The sequence below is a fragment of the Saccopteryx bilineata genome, chromosome 6 (assembly GCF_036850765.1).
Source record: "Saccopteryx bilineata isolate mSacBil1 chromosome 6, mSacBil1_pri_phased_curated, whole genome shotgun sequence".
In the NCBI taxonomy this organism is placed as follows: Eukaryota; Metazoa; Chordata; class Mammalia; order Chiroptera; family Emballonuridae; genus Saccopteryx; species Saccopteryx bilineata.
Window position 1 is genome coordinate 109,125,483 of NC_089495.1, and position 20,954 is coordinate 109,146,436.

The 20,954-nt window shown below is 39.8% G+C and overlaps 1 protein-coding gene across 1 annotated transcript in view; it reads left to right on the forward strand.

The window, feature by feature from the left end:
* WDFY2 (WD repeat and FYVE domain containing 2) overlaps positions 1 to 20,954 on the forward strand; it is a 199,556-nt gene that overhangs the window by 92,457 nt on the left and 86,145 nt on the right. The window contains exon 3 of the mRNA XM_066234063.1: positions 20,426 to 20,499. Coding sequence (XP_066090160.1) covers positions 20,426 to 20,499 — 74 coding nt within the window. The remainder of the gene's footprint in view (positions 1 to 20,425; positions 20,500 to 20,954) is intronic.

A 20,954-nucleotide genomic window follows, 5' to 3' on the forward strand; every position in this document is an offset into this window, starting at 1 on the left:
TGTTTTTAAAATGTTTGCTTTGGTCACTTTTAGACAATATCTGTAATTTAATTGAGGATGTTTCTTGGCAAATGGTAGAATATGTGTATAATTGGGAAATGTTCATCCTGTTAAATTATACCTTATTTCAAATAACTTCTTAGTTCCTAGCTGTGAAGTATATTGTTCTTTTGTTGGTTTCTTTTTGGTATAGTTTAGATTATGGAACCATATGTGAAAACAACGTATCATTTATAGTATTTATATTTTTGAAAACAACTTTATCTGATCTTTTAATTTTATGTTTACTAAGGTGCCTAAGGAACTTTTGATTTTTAACAGAAATGAAGTAAAACATAGATTATTTAAATGAAAGAAACAAATATTCATTAATCTGAGAAATTATACCATTCAGCATACTCTTGTTTGATTTTAATCTGACAGAATAATTTAAAATTTGCTGTAGTTAGGTCACTTTACTGTAACTTAAAATTTGTCAGGGAGAAAAAGTGACTACCGCTAATTTAGTGTCATTTTGCTGACGTTATACTAAATCAACAAATGGTTGATTTTGTTTGAATGCATGAAATGTTTAATTTAAATGAAAAATGTTTTTAAATGCTAGGCAGCTGAAGTCCTAAATATAAATGTTCTTAATAAAATAAAACATGGGTTGAATACTGTAAGCATAATAAATATTATCTTGTGACAAACAGGACTGAATGAAGTAATATCAATGAATTAAACCTTTGCACTGTGGGGGTGGGGTACTCCTTGCAGGCTCTGTAAGTCAAGGCCCTTTTATCTTAGGATCTGCACATTTAACGTCACCAGGACCCCTTTAACAACTGAAGTTTTATTCATGGAATACTGTTGTTTATTTAGTTTTAAAGTTCCCACCAGAACATCCCATGAAGATTAATGTTTCCTGCCAAATAATGCCATTAGCGTTGTAAAACAGTCAGTGTGATTGAAATCCATTGGTTACCCTTCAGTGAAATTTCTGTTGATTTGAGCAAAAGTTCAACTGATCAGCAAAGGATGGAAAATAAGTCATAAATTGAAAGAATTACAGGTACAAATAATAAATATTAGGAAACTTTCCCCCAAGTAGAAGTATTTTGAAAATGCCTCCTCACAACTATATTTTTTTAAAAGCAAAAGTAATATATTTTTTTAAGATCTCCTATGGGATAGAAGTATTAGAAATACAAGTGGCTGATTTCTCTCTAATCCACTAAATTATTGAGTTTCTTCTCATTTTAAAATTTTTTCCTAAACTTTAATCTAAATACCTGTCTGAAACTACAAAGATTTTATTTTTAAAACACACCTAGTATTATGAAAGTGTTTAATTGTAAAGATAAGATTTTGGCAGCCCATCAAGGTCTAAGGTAAGAGAATATTGTTTCCCATTGCACAGAGACTGGCAGAAATTTCTTTTGCATCTTATTTTTATCTTTTACTATCCTCCTAAAATTTTGCCAAATATACTTTGACTGTCATTAGTCTGAGATAGAGAAGGGAGATGACAAGTCTTAATCAGATAGCATGGAAAATGAGTTCTTGTACTATTTGATCAAGACATTTTGGTCAGGTTTTCCCCTAGATTTTAATAAAAATATTGAGGAGAAAATAGGAAGCTGGAAAAAAAAATAGGGTATGACATCAACAAGACTTATGGCAAGGCCTTGAATTTCAGTTATTGGGTGTGTGTGGGTGCTAGCTCAGGCAAACTACACATAGCATGTATTGACTATAAACAAAAGCCAACCAAGTCTTCCATCACCAAAAAAAGGATTTATTCAAAGGAAAGGAAGGATTGCAGTCTAGTATATACAGCCCTGGTCAGCCGCGTTTACAATCTGCAGGAAGTGGGAAGCCTCTATTTTACTGAGAGAAAGAAGAAATTAAGGAGAGGTACTGTTAGAGTCATAGAGTTCTGTGGGAAACAGATTTTTTTTCTATAGGACTTCCGTACCAATACAGGGTATGAGATCTCTTCCCACCTGTCCAGGTTACAGACTCCATAAATTTTGACATATGATATATGTGAAAGGCCTTGGCAAATGGAGGATCACCCCACAAAGATTTCTCTGGTGGTGAACCTGTCTCATGAGGAAACAGTTAAAGGTGGAGGAAGCTCTGGGTGAGTAGTTCAGTTGATTGTGTTGTCCTATACATCAAAGTTGCGGGTTTCATCCCTGGTTAGAGCATATACAAGAGTTAAGTTCCAGGGGTCTCAAACTCGCGGCCCGCCCACCAATTTTGTGCGGCCCGCAGACTGGCCCGCAGATTAATCCACGAAGTTTGATTAGTCTGCGGGCCGCATAAAATTGGTGGGTGGGCCGCACGGCCGCGAGTTTGAGACCCCTGAACCAATGAATGGAACAACAAATCAATGTTTCTCTTTCTCTCTGTTTCTCTCCCCTCTCCTTCCTCTGTCTAAAATCAATTTAAATAATAAAATAATAAGATAAAGTAGCTCTTCTAAAAAAAGGTGGGGAGAATAAAAATATCCTCAGGTTTTATATTACTTTGTATTTATTTCAATTCCAGTTCAGGGACACAGTTTTGATAGTATTGTATTATAATTTTATAGTCGTTGTCAGCCACTTTGCCCAGCCTCTGGAGAATGTAATTTTAAGGTAAGAGAATAGAACAGTCTCTCAGCCAGTTCATCTCTGATGAACTTTTAGCCATCAGAGAGACCATTATTTTTTAATGAATTGTGATTATTAGTTTTATAGCATTGAAAGCTAAAATCTTATTGGCGAAACATCACATTTTTGCAACCTAGCTACAAATATTGTGCTTAAATCAAGTCATATTTTGTTTGTTTCTTTCATTGCTCTTCCTGCCAAAGGATTCCCTTTACCATGTGGTTATAATTAACATTACTGTGTTTTATTATACTTCCTTGGACAGTTTTGCCCCTTTGATATTTTCTTGCATGGATGGATAGGAGCCCATTTTGTAAGGGCTCTAGCACTAGTTATTCAGAAATTGCTTTTTTGATCATTTCTAGTGAATTGAAGTTAGAAGGATTGCTATGTCAATCTGTCTTCCCCCTCTCCCCCAAAGGTAAGACATCTACTATAACAACAAGTAGGTCATAAATATTTTTTTCAACCACTCCCTTCCTCCTTGGCCCTACAGGAGCTATGGCCAGCTCATTCCTATGGGAGTGTCACAGTTGGAAAATGGTTTAAGTGTCATAAGGCTCATGTACCAGAAGTCTTCCTCTCTACACGCATATGCACACACAGGTTTGCTTGGTGCTTTTCCATGATGCCTCTTTGGAGGGGTGTGTACACCTTTGGGTCAATACCTGGAAGGTATTAATTACTCTTTTTTTTTTTTTTTTTTTTAAACAGAGATAGTCAGAGAGAGGGAACAGATAGGGACAGACAGATAGGAAGGGAGAGAGATGAGAGGCATCAATTCTTCGTTGCAGCATCTTAGTTTGTTGAATTGCTTATTCATTGATTGCTTTCTTATATGTGCCTTGATGGGGGCGGGAGGCTCCAGCAGAGCAAGCGACCCCTTGCTCAAGTCAGCAACCTTGGGCTCAAACCAGCGACCTTAGGCTTCAAGCCAGTGACTTTTGGGCTCAAGCCAGCGACCACGGCATCATGTCTATGATCCCACGCTCAAGCCAACTACCCTGCACTCAAGCTGGTGAGCCTGTGCTCAAGCTGGCGATCTTAGGGTTTCGACCCTGGGTCCTCTGCATCCCAGTCCAGTGCTCTATCCACTGCACCACTGCCTTGTCAGGCTGGACGGTATTACTCTTTAGCTCTGACATTCCCTGTTTATAGCCATCTTGTGTTCAAGCATATGGGTTCTAGAACAACAGAATTTCTATTAAAATTTATTTTATTTATGGTTCTTTATGTTTTGAATTCTTACTATCAATATAAAATGATTTTAACTAAGGAGGTGGCATTTGGGGACAAGTCTTACAATTCTTTATATGTAGTTGCTGACACAATCTATAAATTCCTCAATGACAGCTGTTTATTATTGTATCACGTGCCTGGAATATAGCATTCTATATTTGACAGAATAACGACATTTAGTAAATGAGGGAAAAACAATGACTAAAGAAATAGTGGGCCCTGGCCCGTTTAATCAGTGATAGAGCATTAGACTGGCGTGTGGAAGTCCCATGTTTGATTCCTAGCCACAGCACACAAGAGAAGCACCCATCTGCTTCTCCACCCTTCCCCCTCTCCTTTCTCTTTATCTCTCGCTTCCATTCCCGCAGCCAAGGCTCCATGGTAGCAAGGTTGGCCCGGTCACTGGGGATGGCTCTGTGGCCTCCGCATCAGTTGCTGGAATGGCTCCAGTTGCAGCATAGCAACACCCCAGATGGGCCGAGCATCACCCCCTGGTGGGCATGCCCAGTGGATCCTGGTTGGGTGCATGCGAGAGTCTGTCTCTCTGCTGCCCCCCCCCCCCCCGCTTCTCACTTCAGAAAATACAAAAAAACAAAAACAAAAACAAAAAACTAACAAATAGCAATGTATATTTAAGGGTACCTTGTGCAATATTATAAAAATATCTTTTAAATCACATTCAAAGATCAGTGGGTTTTCTAATTATTACATAACTAGAAATGAACTTTTGAAGAAATTACATAGAAAATACTTGTGTTTTATTAATTTTAATTTATTGTGTTAACATGGATTAAAGTGTCCCACTCAATATAACACTCTCACCCCCATCCCCATGGCCCCCATTACCCCCTCCCCTATGCTACCCTCCCCCTAATTCCTTACCCCCTTCCCTCTAGATTTGCTGTCTTGTTATCTGTATCTATGTGTTATGTATATATAATTTCACTAACCCCTTCTCCTTCTCTGATCCCGTTCCCTCATCCCCCTTCCCTCTGACAGCTGTCCCTCTGCTCCCTGTGACCCTGCCTCTGCCTCTATTCCATTCCTCACTCACTTTGTTCATTAGATTCCACATATAAGTGAGATCATATGATATTTTTATTTCTCTGCTTGGCTTATTTCACTTAGCATGATAATCTCCATATCCATTCATGCCATCACAAAAGGTAAGGTTTCCTTTTTTATGGCTGTGTAGTATTCCACAGTGTATATGTACCAAAGCTTTTTAATCCACTTGTCCACTGACGGACACTTGAGCTGTTTCCAGATCTTTGCTATTGTGAACAATGCTGCCATAAACATGGGGGTGCATTTATCCTTTTGAAACAGTGCTATGGTGTTCTTGGGGTATATTCCTAAAAGTGGGATAGCTGGGTCAAAAGGCGGTTCCATTTTTAATTTTTTGAGGAATCTCCATACTGTTTTCCACAGTGTTCTTTTTTGGTTCCATATAAATTTTTGGAATAGGTGTTCTATATCTTTGAAGTATGTCATTGGTATTTTAATTGGTATTGCATTGAATTTATAAATTGCTTTGGGTAATATAGACATTTTAATTATGTTTATTCTTCCTTACCATGAGCACGGTATATGCTTCCACTTGTTTGTATCTTCCTTGATTTATTTTATCAATGTTTTATAATTTTCTGAGTACAAATCTTTAATCTCCTTGGTTAAATTTACTCTTGGGTACTTTAATTTTTTGGTTGCAATACTGAAGGGGATTGTTTCCTTAATTTCTCTTTCTTATAGTTCATTGTTAGTGTATAAAAATGCTTCTGATTTCTAAGTATTAATTTTATATTCTGCCACCTTGCTGAATTCATTTACCAGGTCCAGTAGTTTTTTGACTGAGACTTTAGGGTTTTCTATATACAATATCATATCATCTGCAAATAATGATAGTTTTCCTTCTTCTTTTCCAATTTAGATGCCTTTTATTTCTTCTTGTTGTCTGATTGCTGTGGCTAGGACTTCCAGAACTATGTTGAATAAGAGTGGTAAAAGGGGGCACCCCTGCCTTGTTCCTGATCTTAAGGGTATTGCTTTTAATTTTTGCCCATTGAGTATGATGTTGGCTGTCATAATAGATGACCTTTATTGTGTTGAGGTATGTTCCCTGTATTCCCACTTTGCTGAGAGTTTTGATCATGAATGGGTGCTGGATTTTATCAGATGCTTTTCCTGCATCTATTGAAATTACCATGTAGTTTTTCTTTTTCCTTTTGTTTATGTGATGAATCACATTGATTGTTTTGCGAATATTGTACCAACCTTGCCTCCCGAGAATAAATCCCACTTGATCATGATGTATGATTTTTTTCATGTATTGCTGGATCCGGTTTGCTAATAATTTGTTGGAAGATTTTAGCATCTAAATTCATCAGGGATATTGGCCTATAATTTTCTTTCTTTGTGTTTTTTTTTTTTTTTTTTTTTTTGCCTGGTTTTGGAATCAGAATTATGCTCGCCTCATAAATGGAGCTTGGAAGTCTTTCTTTCTCTTGAATTTTTTGAAATAGCTTGAGAAGGATAGGAGTTAGTTCTTCTTTGAATATTTGGTAGAATTCACTTGTGAAGCCATCAGGCCCAGGACTTTTCTTTGTTGGGAATTTTTTGATAACTGTTTCAATCTCATTTCTTATAATCGGTCTGTTTAGGTTTTCTGATTCTTCCAGATTAATTTTTAGAAGATTATATGTTTCAAGATATTTGTCCATTTCATCTAGGTTGTCTAGTTTTTTTTGGCATATAGTTCTTTATAGTATTTTCTTACAATATTTCTGTTGTGTCAGTTGTTAGTTCTTCACTCTCATTTCTAATTTTATTTATTTGAGACCTCTCTTTTTTTCTTGGTGAGTCTGGTCAAAGGTTCATCGATATTGTTTACCTTTACAAAGAACCAGCTCCTGGTTTCATTGATCCTCTGTATTGTTTCTTTTTCCTCTATGTCATTTATTTCCACTCTGATCTTTATTATTTCCTTCCTTCTACTACCTCTGGGCTTTACTTGCTGTTCTTTTTCTAGTTCTTTTAGATGTGGGATTAAGTTGTTTATTTGAGCTTTTTCTGGCTTCTTAAGGTATGCCTGTAATACTATGAACTTCCCTCTCAGGACTGCTTTTGTTGTGTCTCATAAATTTTGAGTTGATGTATGCTCATTATCATTCATTTCTAGGAATTTTTTAATTTCTTCGATCTCATTGTTAACCCATTTGTTATTTAATAACATGCTATTTAGTTTCCAAGTGTTTGAGTATTTTACAGTTTTTCTGTTTTGGTTGATTTCTAGTTTTATGCCATTGTAATCAGAGAAAATGCTTGATATGATTTGAGTCTTCTTAAATTTGTTGAGACCACTTTTGTGCCCTAACATGTGGTCTGTGCTAGAGAATGTACCATGACCACTTAAAAATAATGTATATTCTGCTGCTTTAGGGTGTAAGGTTCTGAGGATATCTATTAAATCGAGTTGATCTAGTGTGTCCTTTAAGTTTGCTGTTTCTTTGTTTATTTTCTTTCTTGAGGATCTATCCAGTGATGTTAGTGGGGTACTAAAATCCCCTACTATTATAGTGTTGCTGTTGATCTCACCCTTTATATCCATCAAAGTCTGCTTTATATATTTAGGTGCTCCTATATTGGTTGCGTGGATATTTATAATGGTTATATCTTCCTGTTGGATTGTTCCCTTTATTATTATGTAGTGACCTTCTTTATCTCTCATTTTTTGTTTTTTGTTTTTAATATTTTATTTATTGATTTTTTAGAGAGAGAGGAGTGAGAGAGAGAAACAGAGAGAGAGAGAAGGGGGAGGAGCAGGAAGCATCAACTCCCATATGTGCCTTGCCCAGGCAAGCCCAAGGTTTCAAACTGGCGACCTCAGTGTTCCAGGTCGATGCTTTATCCCACTGCGCCACCACAGGTCAGGCCTTTATCTCTTGTTTTAAAGTTCATTTTGTCTGATATAAGTATTGCTACCCCGGCTTTCTTTTCCATTTGCGTGAAATATTTTTTTCCATCTTTTTACCTTCAGTCTATGTGCATCTTTTGTTTTAAGGTGTGTCTCTTGTAGACAGTGTATGTATGGGTTCTGTTTTCTTATCCACACAGCTACCCTATGTCTTTTGATTGGATCATTTAAGCCATTTACATTTCAGGTTATTATTGATATGTAGTTGTTTATTGCCATTTTATTCTTTAAAGCTGTATTCCTCTTTTGCTATATTCTTTTTCCCCTTTGATATGTTTAGAACAGGCCCCTTAGCATTTCTTGCAGTATTGGTTTGGTTGTAGTGAATTCTTGAGGGTTTTTTTTTTTGTCTGGGAAGCCTTTTATTTCTCCTTCAATTTTAAATGCTAGCCTTGCTGGATAAAGTAGTCTTGGTTGTAGGCTCTTGTTCTGCATTACTTTGACTATTTCTTGCCATTCCCTTCGGCCTCAAGTGTTTCCATTGAGAAGTCAGATGTCATCCTTATGGGGGCTCCTTTGTAGGTGATAGGCTTCTTTTCTTTAGCAGCTTTTAATATTTTCTCTTTATCACTTAGCTTTGGTATATTAATTATGATGTATCTTGGTGTAGATTTCTTTGGGTTTCTCTTTAATGGAGTTCTCTGTGCTTGGTGAACTTGTGAAACTTTTTCCTTTATTAATTGAGGGAAGTTTTCAACCATGATATGATTAAACAAAGTCTCTATCCCTTGTTCTTTCTCTTCTTCAGGAACCCCTATGATGTGGATGTTATTTCTCTTCATGTTGTCACAGAGCTGTCTTAGAGTTTCCTCAGACTTTTTGAGTCTCTTTTCTCTTTTCTGCTCTGCTTTTGTGCCTTCATTTATCTTGTCCTCTAACTCACTGATTTGATCCTCAGCTTCATTTATCCTCCTTTTAATTCCTTCCATTGTGTTCTACATTTCTGATATTGTATTTGTCAATTCTGACTGATTCTTTTTTATTATCTCAATGTCCTTTTTTATATTTTCTATCTATTTAGGTGTTCGCATTGACCATCTATTGTTGTTCTAAGATCTTTGAGCATCCTAAAAATTGTTATTTTAAACTCTGCATCGATAATTTGGTTATATCTGACTCATTCAGGTCTTTTTCTGGGGATTTCTCTTGATCCATTTGTGTTGCATTTCTCTGCCTTCCCAGTTTGTCTGTGTATAAGAAAGTTTTGGCCACTAGAGTCCACTGGGTGTGGCCTCTGTGTTCCCTAGTTGTGCTCTATCTGCAGGCTCGCCACCCCCTCTGCCATACTGCCTAGGGTGTTTGAGTATGGACATTGCCAGTGCCAGCCCTTTGGGCTGTTGCTGCAGTTTCCGCCTTTATGCCACGGGAGGAACTGTGATCATGTGCCTGGGTCTACAAGCCTCCGTGGCCTCAGCATTCACCCCGCCCCCGTGGATGGGGGCCGCAAGCCTTGGCACTGCAGACAGGGGTGAGCATACTTGCTCAGCTGTGAGTCTCAGCCTGATTCTGGGCTTTTGCCCTGCCCCATGGGAGGATCCTGCTTGGGGTCAGCTGCAAGCCTCGGCTCCGGGGGCCCGGCTGTGTTGCATGCCCATGCTCAGTTGCGGGACTCACCTGTTCTGGGCTTTTGCTCCACCTCTGCACAAGTAGTCGGCTCGCACATCGGGCCGCAAGCCTTGGTTTCGTGGGCCCAGCAAGGCTGTGCGTCCTTGTGCAGCAGTGGGTCTCCGCCCCTTCCGGGGCTCCCACCCTTCCCCGCCAGTGGGATTGTAGGCGGGCTGCAGCTGGGCCTGACCACTTTTTTGTGTCCCCTATGCCCTTGCTGGGCAAGACTGAGCTCACGCCCGGGCCTCAGTTGTGGCCTGCTTGCTTCCGCCCTAGCCAGTGGAACCGTGCTTCCATATTCAGCTGCTTCCCGCTCTCCGGTGAGCCATCAGCCGTGTGGGTGGGGCTACTGTATCTCAGACCCTAACACTTTATACTGTGGTCCCAAAAGCTCCCTCCTTCTAAGTGACTCTGCTCTGAGTGCCATGGAAGAGCTTGTTTGGCTGGTGTCCTGCTTCCCTTTGCTGGTATTGCTGGTTCCAGGAGAAATACTCACTTCAAATTTGGGGAGTGACTCAGCGTAGGGGTTAGGGTGGCTATCCCTTAAAGTGTTTCTCCCTGTGCCTCGTAGATTATACTCTCTTCTTGCTGCTCCAGTACTCTCCTCTCTCCCTTCCCCCAGAGCCCTGGGTGGGTGGTTGTGAGAGAGATTTTCTGTGCCATCCCTTTAAGAAGAATCCTGGATCTGAGAAATCTGTCTCTTTCTCACAAAGAGTATCCTGACTTGTTTCGCAGCTACTGTCCATACGCCTCTTCTAGGCTCTGGGGCTGCAGGCTGGGGCTTTGTTCCTGGGGCTCAGGACCCTCCCCTCTCCACTAAACTCATTTCCCACTACGCGAGTCTCTCCGGGCTGCTGTTTGCCCAGGGGAGCTGAGCAGCCCTCTCCGCGTTTCTGCTTTTCCTACCAGTTTCAGTGTGGCTTCTTCAGTATTCTTTGGTTGAAGAGTCTGCGGGCCGCGAGTTTGAGACCCCTGGTTTATTCCAAAGTGCTTTTTCCAGATGATGGTTCTTAAAATTGAGTTGTAATCCACTTTGGTTCTGGGAGGTGGAAGTTGGTACGTCCGCCTACTCCATTGCCATCTTACTGCTTCCTGGTTCCATATACATTTAAAGTTTTAGAATATTTGTTCTATATCTTTGAAGTATGCCATTGATATTTTAATAGGAATTGCATTGAATTTATTAATTCCTTTTGGTAGTATAGACATTTTAATGATGTTTATTCTTTCTATCCATGAACATGGTATGTGCTTCCACTTGTTTCTATGTTCCTTGATTTCTTTTATTAATGTTTTATAGTTTTCCCAGTACAAATCTTTACCTTCTTGGTTAAATTTACTCCTAGACACTTTATTTATTTATTTATTTATTTATTTATTTATTTATTTATGCAATAGTGAAGAGCACTGTTTCCTTAATTTCTCTTTTTGACAGTTTATTGTTGGTGTATAAAAATGCCACTGATTTCTGAATATTAATTTTATATCCTGCCACCTTGCTGAATTTTTTTTATCAGGTCTAGTAGTTTTTTTAGACTTTAGGGTTTTCTATGTACAGTATTATGTCATCAGCAAATAATAATAATTTTACTCTTTTCCAATTTGGGTGCCCTTCATTTTTTCTTGTCTGATTACTGTGGCTGTGACTTCCAGAACTATGTTGAATAAGAGTGGTGGAAGGGGGCACCGCTACCTTTTTTCTGATCTTTAGGAGATTGCTATTAATTTTTGCCCATATTGGCTGTCAGTTTGTCATAGATGGCCTTTATTATGTAGAGGTATGTTCTCTGTCTTCCCACTTTGCTGTATTTTATCAAATGATTTTTCTACATCTATTAATATAATCATGTGGTTTTTATTCTTCCTTTTGTTTGTGATCAATCATGTTTATTGATTTGCAAATATTGTACCAACCTTGCCTCCCAGGAATAAATCTGATTTCATCATGATGTATCTTTTTAATGTATTGCTGGATCCAGTTTGCTAATATTTTGTTGAGAATTTTAGCATCTTTGTTCATCAGGGATATTGACCTACAGTTTTCTCTCTTTGTAGTGTCTTTACTTGGTTTTAGAATGAGCATAATACTTGCTTCATAAAAGGAGCTTGGAAGTCTTGCCTCCTCTTGAATTTTTTGAAGTAGCTTGAGAAGGATAGGTGTTAGTTCTTATTTGAATGTTTGGTAAAATTTGCCAGTGAAGCCATCTGGTCCAGCACTTTTGTTTGCTGGGAGTTTTTTGATAACTGTTTCCATTTCATTTGTTGTAATTGGTCTGTTTAGGTTTTCTGATTCTTCCAGAATCAGTTTTGGAAGATTGTATGTTTCTAGGAATTTCTTCATTTCACTTAGGTTGTTCGATTTTTTGACATATAGATCTTCGTAGTATTTTCATACAATCCATTGTATTTCTACCGTGTCAGTTGTTACTTTTCCACTTTCATTTCTAATTTTATTTGAGTCCTCTCTCTCCTCTTTTCTTGATTAGTCTGGTTAAAGGTTTGTCAATCTTGTTTACCTTTTTAAGAACCAGCTCTTGGTTTTATTGATGTTTTGTATTTTTTTTTTTTTTAGCCTTGATGTCATATATTTCTACTCTGATCTTTACTATTTTCTTCCTTCTACTTCCTCTGGGCTTTATTTGTTGTCATTTTTCTATTTCTTTTAGGTGTGGGGTTAAGTTGTTTATTTGATTTTTTTCTTATTTCTTAAACTATTCCTGTAATGCTATGATCTTCCCTTTCAGGACTGCTTTTGCTGTGTCCCATAGACTTTGAATTATTGTATGTTCATTTTCATTTGTTTCAAGGAAATTTTTAATTTCTTCCTTTATCTCACTGTTAACCCATTCATTATTTAATAACATGCTATTTAGCCTCCAAGTGTTTGAATGTTTTTTAGTTTTCCTATTGTAGTTGACTTCTAGTTTCATGCCATTGTGATCAGAGAAGACGTTTGATATGATTTCAGTCTTCTTAAATTTATTCAGACTTGTTTTCTCTCTGAACATGTGGTCTATCCTAGAGAATGTTCCATGAGCACTTGAAAAGAATGTATATTCTGCTGCTTTGTATCTATTAAATTCGGTTGATCTAGTATGTCATTTAAGTAGGCTGCTGTTTCTTTGTTGATTTTCTGTCTGGAGAATCTCTCCATTGATATTAGCAGGGTATTATAATCCCCTACTATTATAGTATTGCTGTCCATCTCACTTCTTATCCCAGTAGACCCCAAGCTCTATGTTGATCAGGCAATGCAGATCTGACTTCCCCGCACAGTGAGACACTCCTGCTTAACAGCAGGGCTAGCAGCTTCTTCAAGACAACTCTTGAGGCCACTATGAGGATTCTACTTATTAGTACTGAGACCAACTGCCACCAGAGGAAGGACATGACCAACACACAAATTAGTTGGAAGGACCACACAGGCAGTTTATTACTCACTAATCCTTTTTGGTGTGTCTGGGTACAGCTTAATGGGGTCCCATCATTGTGCTCCTTTAGGTTGTCCTTGGTCAGAGTGGCATGGAGACAGTCCATGTTCAATGTTGGAGTCTGGGTGACTACTGCTGCAGGAGGTGGGAGTAATACTTTTTCTGTCCTATGCCTTCTAACATGTTAATCTACAGGATTGTCACATCAAACCACCATTTTGAGAGGTCCTAGCAAGGAGCCCTTTTTATGTTAATCTACCAAAATGTCACATCAAGTCACTTTTAATGTGTGCCTAGGGAAGCTTCTTGTTTAAGTTAATCTACAGAATTATCACATCAAACCACTTTTCATACACACACACACACACACACACACACAAGCAGAGAGAGAGTCAGAGAGAGGGATAGATAGGGAGACAGACAGGAGTGGAGAGAGATGAGAAGCATCAATCATTAGTTTTTTGTTGCGACACCTTGGTTGTTCATTGATTGCTTTTCATATATGCCTTGACTGTGGAGCTACAGCAGACCGAGTAACCCCTTGCTTGAGCTAGCGACCTTGGGTCCAAGCTGGTGAGCTTTTGCTCAAGCCAGATGAGCCCATGCTCAAGTTGGTGACCTCGGGGTCTCGAACCTGAGTCCTCTGCATTTCAGTCCGATGCTCTATCCACTGTGCCACTGCCTGGTCAGGCCATCCAGCTACTTTTTATCTATATATAACTTCACACGCACAGTAACTGGGCCCTGAGCAAAAGGCATAGTCTGCCTATCATATCTGTACGAGCTAAATTAGTTTCTATCCAGACAGCATACCCTTATTCATTTGCCTTAATGGCTATTAATATTATATCCTAACTTATTTCTATATATCTTTCATATTTTTTTATATTTCTATGTATTTAATTACTATACCATTATATTACTATAACACCCTTCATGTCCATCAAAATCTGCTTTATATACTTAGGTGATCCTATATGAGGTGCATAAATATTTACAATGGTTATATCCTCCTACTGGATTATTCCTTTTATCATTATGGAGTGAGACCTTTTTTAATCCCTCACTATGGCCTTTGTTTTAAGGGTATTTTGTCAGATATTAGTATTGCTAGTCCAGCTTTATTTTCCATTTCGATTTGCATGAAATAACTTTTTTCAATCCCTTTATTTTCAGTCTATGTGTATCTTTTGTTCTGTGGTGGGTCTCTTGTAGACAGTATATGTACGAGTCTGATTTTCTTATCATTGTAGCTACCCTATGTCCTTTGATTGAGCATTTAATTTGTTTACATTTAAAGTTATTGATATGAACTTTTATTGCTATTTTATTCTTTAAATCTACAATCTTTTTTCTCTTGATTTCTCTTTTCCTTTGCTCTTTTTACAGCAGGCCCCTTAACATTTCTTGCTGTACTGGTTGGGTTGTAATGAATTCCTTGAGTCTCTTTTGTCTGGCAAACTTTTTATTTCTCCTTCAATTTTAAATAGCCTTTCTGGATATAGTAGTATTGATTGTAGGTTCTTGTCTTGCATCACTTTGAATGTTTTCTACCAATCCCTTCTGGCCTCAAGTGTTTATGTTGAGAAGTCAGATGTCATCCTTATAGGGACTCCTCTGTAGGTAAATTAACTGCCTTTCTCTTGCAGCTTTTATGATTCTTTGTTTCTCTTAACTTTGGCATTTTAATTATGATGTGTCTTGGTGTAGGCCTCCTTTGGTTCCTCTTTAATGGGACTCTGTGCTTCTTGAACTTGTGTGATTTTTTCCTTCACCAATTTGGGAAATTTTTCAGCTATGATTTTTTCAAACAGGTTCTCTATCCCTTGTTCATTCTCTTTAGGAACTTTTGTGATGCGGATGTTGTCTCTCTTCGTGTTGTCACAAAGCTCTCTTAGAGTCTCTTAGTCTTTTTGTGCCTCTTTTCATTTTGCTGCTCTGCTTCTCTGCTTATGTTTATCTTGTCCTCTAAATCACTGATTTGATCCTCTGCTTCATTTCTAGACTGCTGTTGATTCTTCTAATACAGACTTCATTTCTGATATTGTATTTGTCATTTCTGACTGGTTCTTTTTTATGATTTCAATGTCCTTTTTTTGTGTCAGAGACAGAGAGAGTCAGAGAGAGGGACAGATAGGGACAGACAGATGAGAAGGGAGAGAAATGAGGAACATCAATTCTTCATTGTGGATCCTTAGTTGTCCATTGATTGATTTCTCATATGTGCCTTGGCCGGGGGGCTACAGCAGACCGAGTGACCCCTTGCTCAAGCCAGCAACCTTGGCCTCAAGCTGGTGAGCTTTGCTCAAACCAGATGAGCCTGCACTCAAGCTGGTGACCTGAGTGTCTCGAACCTGGGTCCTCCGCATCCCATTCCGATTCTCTATCCACTGCGCCACTGCCTGGTCAGGTTCAGTGTCCTTTTTGATGCCTGCTATCTATTTAGGTGTTTATTATGACCATTTATTGTTGCTCTAAGGGCCTTGAGCATCCTCAAAATCATTATTTTAAATTCTGCATCTAGTAGTTTGGTCATTTATATTTCATTTAATTCTTTTTGGGGGGATTTCTTTTGTTGACTCATTTGGGTCATATTTCTTTGTCTGCTCATTTTGTCTGTGTATTAGGTAGCACTGTCTGACTTTGAAATTCATTTTGATGTCTCTATGAGAAAGGTGGGTTTGGTGGTACTGCCCTCCAGGCCACCTGTTTTTCTTGTTCTAGGAATGCTTCTTGAGGGTACCATTTTCCCTCCTGTTGTATGTGAGTATTGAATGCAGCTAGGCCTTTCATGGGTGCGGTTATCCCTTCAGGCTGGCTGGCTCTAAGGGTCAACCTTGGTCATGTGTGCAGTGTCTGTCCTGTTGGGCATATTTATTCTCCCCAGTGTTTGGTGCCTGCTCGACTCCTCCTTTGGGCATGCTGCTTGTGTAGTTAGCTGAGTTTGAGGTTGGTACAGTCTGCCACCCACTACTGGTTGTGTTGGTTCTAGGTCTTCTTGACTTGGCGTCAGCCATTGTTGGAATGTGCTGTGGGCTACCTGTCTGGAGCTGCTTCTCTGTTAATTGTTTGTGTTTGCCTTTCTTGTGCCTGGGTAGTGCACAACCTGCACTACCAACCTGTGTATAAGAATCAGCTTCCTCCTACTTAGAGATGACAGCTATTCCATAAGAGCCCCAGGCTCCATAAGATTTGCCTTCACCTTTCAGCTGTTCCACCTTTTCTTGCATCTACCTGGTCTTCCCACAGTGTCTTCTGTAGGAAAACTGTAATGTGGGCTGAGATTGGCCTCACTCAACCAGCCTTCTACAGGTTGCAAGCTTGAAGGGTTAGCAAAGCTGAGGTTGTGAATACGGTGTTAGTGGGATCCCCTACTACAGGGGTCTCTTTGTCAGGAGCTCAGTATACGGGAGTGTGGCCCCTATTCCAGAGCCTTGTCCCTCAGCCCCTGCTGGATACTCAAATTTTATTACTCCCCAGCAAGGTGAGCAGCAGGTTCTGATCAAGAGGGGCCGGCAGTCCCCTCTGCAGAAGTTCTTCAGCTAGTGAGACCCTGGTCTCAGGGAAGAAGACTGAGAGACTTTTCTCCTGGAGCTGACTGTGTCCCCTCAGAAAATGGCTAAGCCCCTGAACCAGACCCAACAATAGGCTCACAGGGACCCACACTTTAAGTGTCCATGCTCCAAGCCTCTCTTTCTTCCCCTTGTGGAATCTAGCCCAACAGGGCAGGATATTTAGCACCCAGGCTGGCTGACTGTGAAGCTCCACCCTATCCAATGCACATGAGCTGCCAGTGCTTATCACAGAAAGCAGAACTTGCTTCAGTTGGGCCAGTGTGAGGAGCCCTTCGTTAGGATACCCCACTACAGGGTTGTTAGGTCCTGAACCGATGCTTTCCACAGCTTTCCACTGGATGTACCAACCTTGGGCCTCCCTGGAAGGAACCTGGTGTGGACCAATGGGAGACACTGCCCGTGACTGGCCCTCAGCAATCTTCTTGGAGCTACAAGCAATCCAGGGTTTGTGGCTGCCTCTGTTGCACCCAGGTGCACATGGAAATACCAAACTGCATACCTAGGCTGGCTTTTACTCACACTGGACTTGGGGGAAGGTCTGCTTAAAAGGCCAAGGTTCCCTGAGTCCTACCTTCTGCTGGCTGCTTGTTGGGATTGATCACTGAAAAACACCTCTGTTAGAGTCTAGAGCAGGGGTCTCCAAACTTTTTACACAGGGGGCCAGTTCATTGTCCCTCAGCCCGTTGGAGGGCCGGACTATAAAAAAAAACTATGAACAAATTCCTATGCACATTGCACATATCTTAAAGTAAAAAAAACAAAACGGGAACAAATACAATATTTAAAATAAGGAACAAGTAAATTTAAATCAACAAACTGACCAGTATTTCAATGAGAACTATGCTCCTCTCACTGACCACCAATGAAAGAGGTGCCCCTTCGCTGGGGATGGCTCTGTGGCCTCTGCCCCAGGCGCTAGAGTGGCTCTGGTCGCAACATGGCGACGCCCAGGATGGGCAGAGCATCGCCCCCTGGTGGGCAGAGCATCGCCCCCTGGTGGGCGTGCCGGGTGGATCCCGGTCGGGCGCATGCGGGAGTCTGTCTGACTGTCTCTCCCTGTTTCCAGCTTCAGAAAAATGCAAAAATGCAAAAAAAAAAAAAAAAAAAAAAAAAAAAGAAAGAGGTACCCCTTCCAGAAGTGCGGCGGGGGCCAAATAAATGACTTCAGGGGGCCATATGCGGCCCGTGGGCCGTAGTTTGGGGACCCCTGGTCTAGAGCCTGTGGCAATTCAGGGATTAGAAAGGGTGGTGGGTGTGGCTCCCGCCCCTCAACCCCACCTGTCAGTCTGTCCAGACTTTTATCAGAGACCTCAGTAGGGTGGGCCCCAGGAGTCCCGTGGGTGTGGCCTCTGAGACAGAGGTGTGGTCTGACAACAGTCCAGGCAGTTTCTACTGAATCTCCCATGAGACAGAAGCACCAGTCATAGACTTGGTTGCGTGATGGGGATTGAGGGGAGGAGAGAGCTCTGGCCTCAATGCCAGAAAACTGAGTCACTGATGGCCTCCTGCTTCCTGGCTTTTCAGAATGACCTAGTCTCCATGGATGGAGTAGGAGAGACTCCCAAGGGTGGGGCATTTGTCACTCAGAGTGGACTAGTCCACCTCAGAATATTGGTGACTGTGGTATTGAAGAATGACTCAGCACAGGGGTTCCAGTGGCCATCCCGCATGGTATCTCTGCCTAGGCCACCAACTTTACACTCTCTTTACACAACTCCAGTCCTCTTGCCCCTCCTTCCACTGGAGCCTATGGTAAGTGGCTGTGAATGAGGTTTTCTGCGCTGGCCTTTAAGATGGAGCCTATGTCTCTGAGAGCTCCATCTGTTTCTCGCAGACAGAAACCTGACTCTTTTCTCTGCCAAATGCTGTGAGGGCGCCTCTTCTAGGCTCTGGGGCGCTAGGCTGGGGCTCCGGGACTGGGGCTGAGCACCCACACCTCTCAGGGTGATCCTCCCCTCAGTGAGAGTCTCTCTGGACCCTCAGCTGCTGTTCAGCTTCTGGGAACAGGACAGCCCTTTCTGCATCTCCACCCTTCCTACCAGTCTCAGTTTGGCTTCTTCTATGATCCTTGGTTATAGACTCCTCTTTGTTTAGTCCAGAGTTGATTTTTCAAATTGATTGTTCTTAAATTAAATTGTAATCCAAGGGAGTTGGCAGTTGGAATGTCCGCCTACTTCACTGCATCTTAGAAACCCCAGAAAATATATACTTTTACATAGTCAGGTAGGCAGCTGAATGATAAGTTTATTTTTTATTAGTCCATAGTCTTTTGGGTTGCAATCAAGTTTTGCTCATACTTATATTTAAGAAATCATTAGATATTTAAAAATTATAACAGGAATATCAAAATACTAAATAATGACAATGTTATAGAAGTAATCTTTGTCACTCGAGCACAACTATATTTAGTTTTTTTGTGTATATTTTTACATGTGTATATAATTTATGTAGTTATAATCACAGTGTATTTTGTTTTTAGCTAGCATGATAATTTTTCATGAATTCATTGGGTAAAATTTTAATTTTATTATGGGATTATGAGACTATAGAAATTTTGCCAACATAGTTTAAGGGCAGGGCAAATAATTTTCTTAAGTAGTGCATTAAGTATCATTTGGTTACTTTTTTCCAGCAGTATTCTTTTGGGAATCTATTTTAGTTTCATGGCTAAACTGAAAGAAGATATTCTGTACTAGTAGAAGATTGGGGGTGGGGATCATTCCTTGTATGTTTCTATTTTCTAAAAATGTACCATGATTGAAAACTAGAAAAATGTGATTATGTAGTTTAAAAGATCTTTTTGTTGTTACTCAGACCACTTTTGTAGAGAATGAAAAAATGTTACTAAGTAATGTGTTTATGAAATGGCGCTGTTAGTAAATCTTGAAGTTCTTTTATAGTTTAAAGATAATCTAAGTTGGATGTTTGAAAATAGGCCTGTGTTTGAGTTATGTCTTTGAAACTTCTCCAACTTTTTCTTCCTGTCTGACCTTGGGTAAGGCATCTAATCATAACTGTGAAAAGTAGGAATAAGAATATCTGATGCTGGTTATGATTATGATGATGATGAATAGTTCATGATCTATAGGGCCACTGTGAAGATGAGGACAATTTAAAAAAATTATGTTGGACTCTTTAGAACAGCTGTTTCCATATAGGATAGATTGTCAAAAGGCCTCCATTCTTACAGATAAGCATAGATAAAGAAGGCAGGTGTCAGGAAGTTAGTTGACTTTAGCAAGCACCTCTTGGCCTCATGGGGCTTCTAAGCATGCTTGATTTTACTTCGGCTCAGGTCAGTGTTGCAGAACCAAGCGGCCCTGTCCAGGACAGGGTAAACTGACACCTGGTTTCTTTCCTGTAGAGCCCAGTCCTGTGTCAACTTGGTTCTCTTTTAGACTGAGAAAAATCCACAGTCTTTTTCAGTTAGCAGCTTCCAGTGTATTCTTGAATGCTATGAATTAAAGGCTTCAGTGAGTCTTCATACTCAAAATCATTTAAGAGTCAAAAAATCTATTTTGGGGAGGCAGGTCAGTAGAGAATGATAAGATCTTTCTTTTGTTTTCCTAGTTCAGGAAAGATCGGTTATTTCTATTGAAGTTGGGGTTTGAGCGGAGAGATAGATAGGTTGATGACAGAAGAAGCATCCAGCACAAAATATTATTAATCAATCTAGTCAAGCAAATTTAGATTTGATACTGACAGAACAGCTGAGGCCTTAGGCCCTTGGAATGTGTTCAGTCTGAAAAGATCTTATTTGTTATATTGATTAAAAGGATAACTAAAAAGTAAGGTTGGTGGTAAATTTACTATTTTTATTTTTGGTGAGTAGTAGTTATATGAACTGTTATTCAGGAAGTAGTGCCCCCCCCCCAATAGCCACACACTTTTAGCTAGTCACTCCTGAATCGATGAGAGTCATCATTTTGTTAATTTCATCAACATGTTCATTTCTTTCAGCTCCATGTTCATGCATGTCTTTTAACCCGGAAACAAGAAGACTGTCCATAGGTCTAGACAATGGTACAATCTCAGTAAGTACACATAAATAAGATTTCCAGTTGAAATAATTCCCTTCCTGTGGAGCATGTATATATGTATTGTGATGAGAATTATTTATTAGCTCTTTTTTCAAATTAACAACTGAATTTTCTTGCCAAGTAAAGTAGAAATTGCAGTATAGCAGACTGTGGTGAAGTCCAGGGAGAGCGATCATCAGTCTCTGGTGAGGGTCAGCTTGACTTACAGTGTACACAGTGCCTAGAATTAGCGGTATTATGAGGCCAACTAGGGAACTTTATGAATCTGTGTGTTAGTGGGAACAAGCTGTGATACTAGTGGCTTTGGTCAGATGGTTAATCATGGTGTCATATGCTTCCCCACACAGTGTCAGCACAAGGGAAATGGCTTCTTTTAGACTATATCTGATCTTGTCTTTGATACTCCATGTTCTTTTCCTTTCCCTCTTTCTTCTGTTCCCCATTGTCCT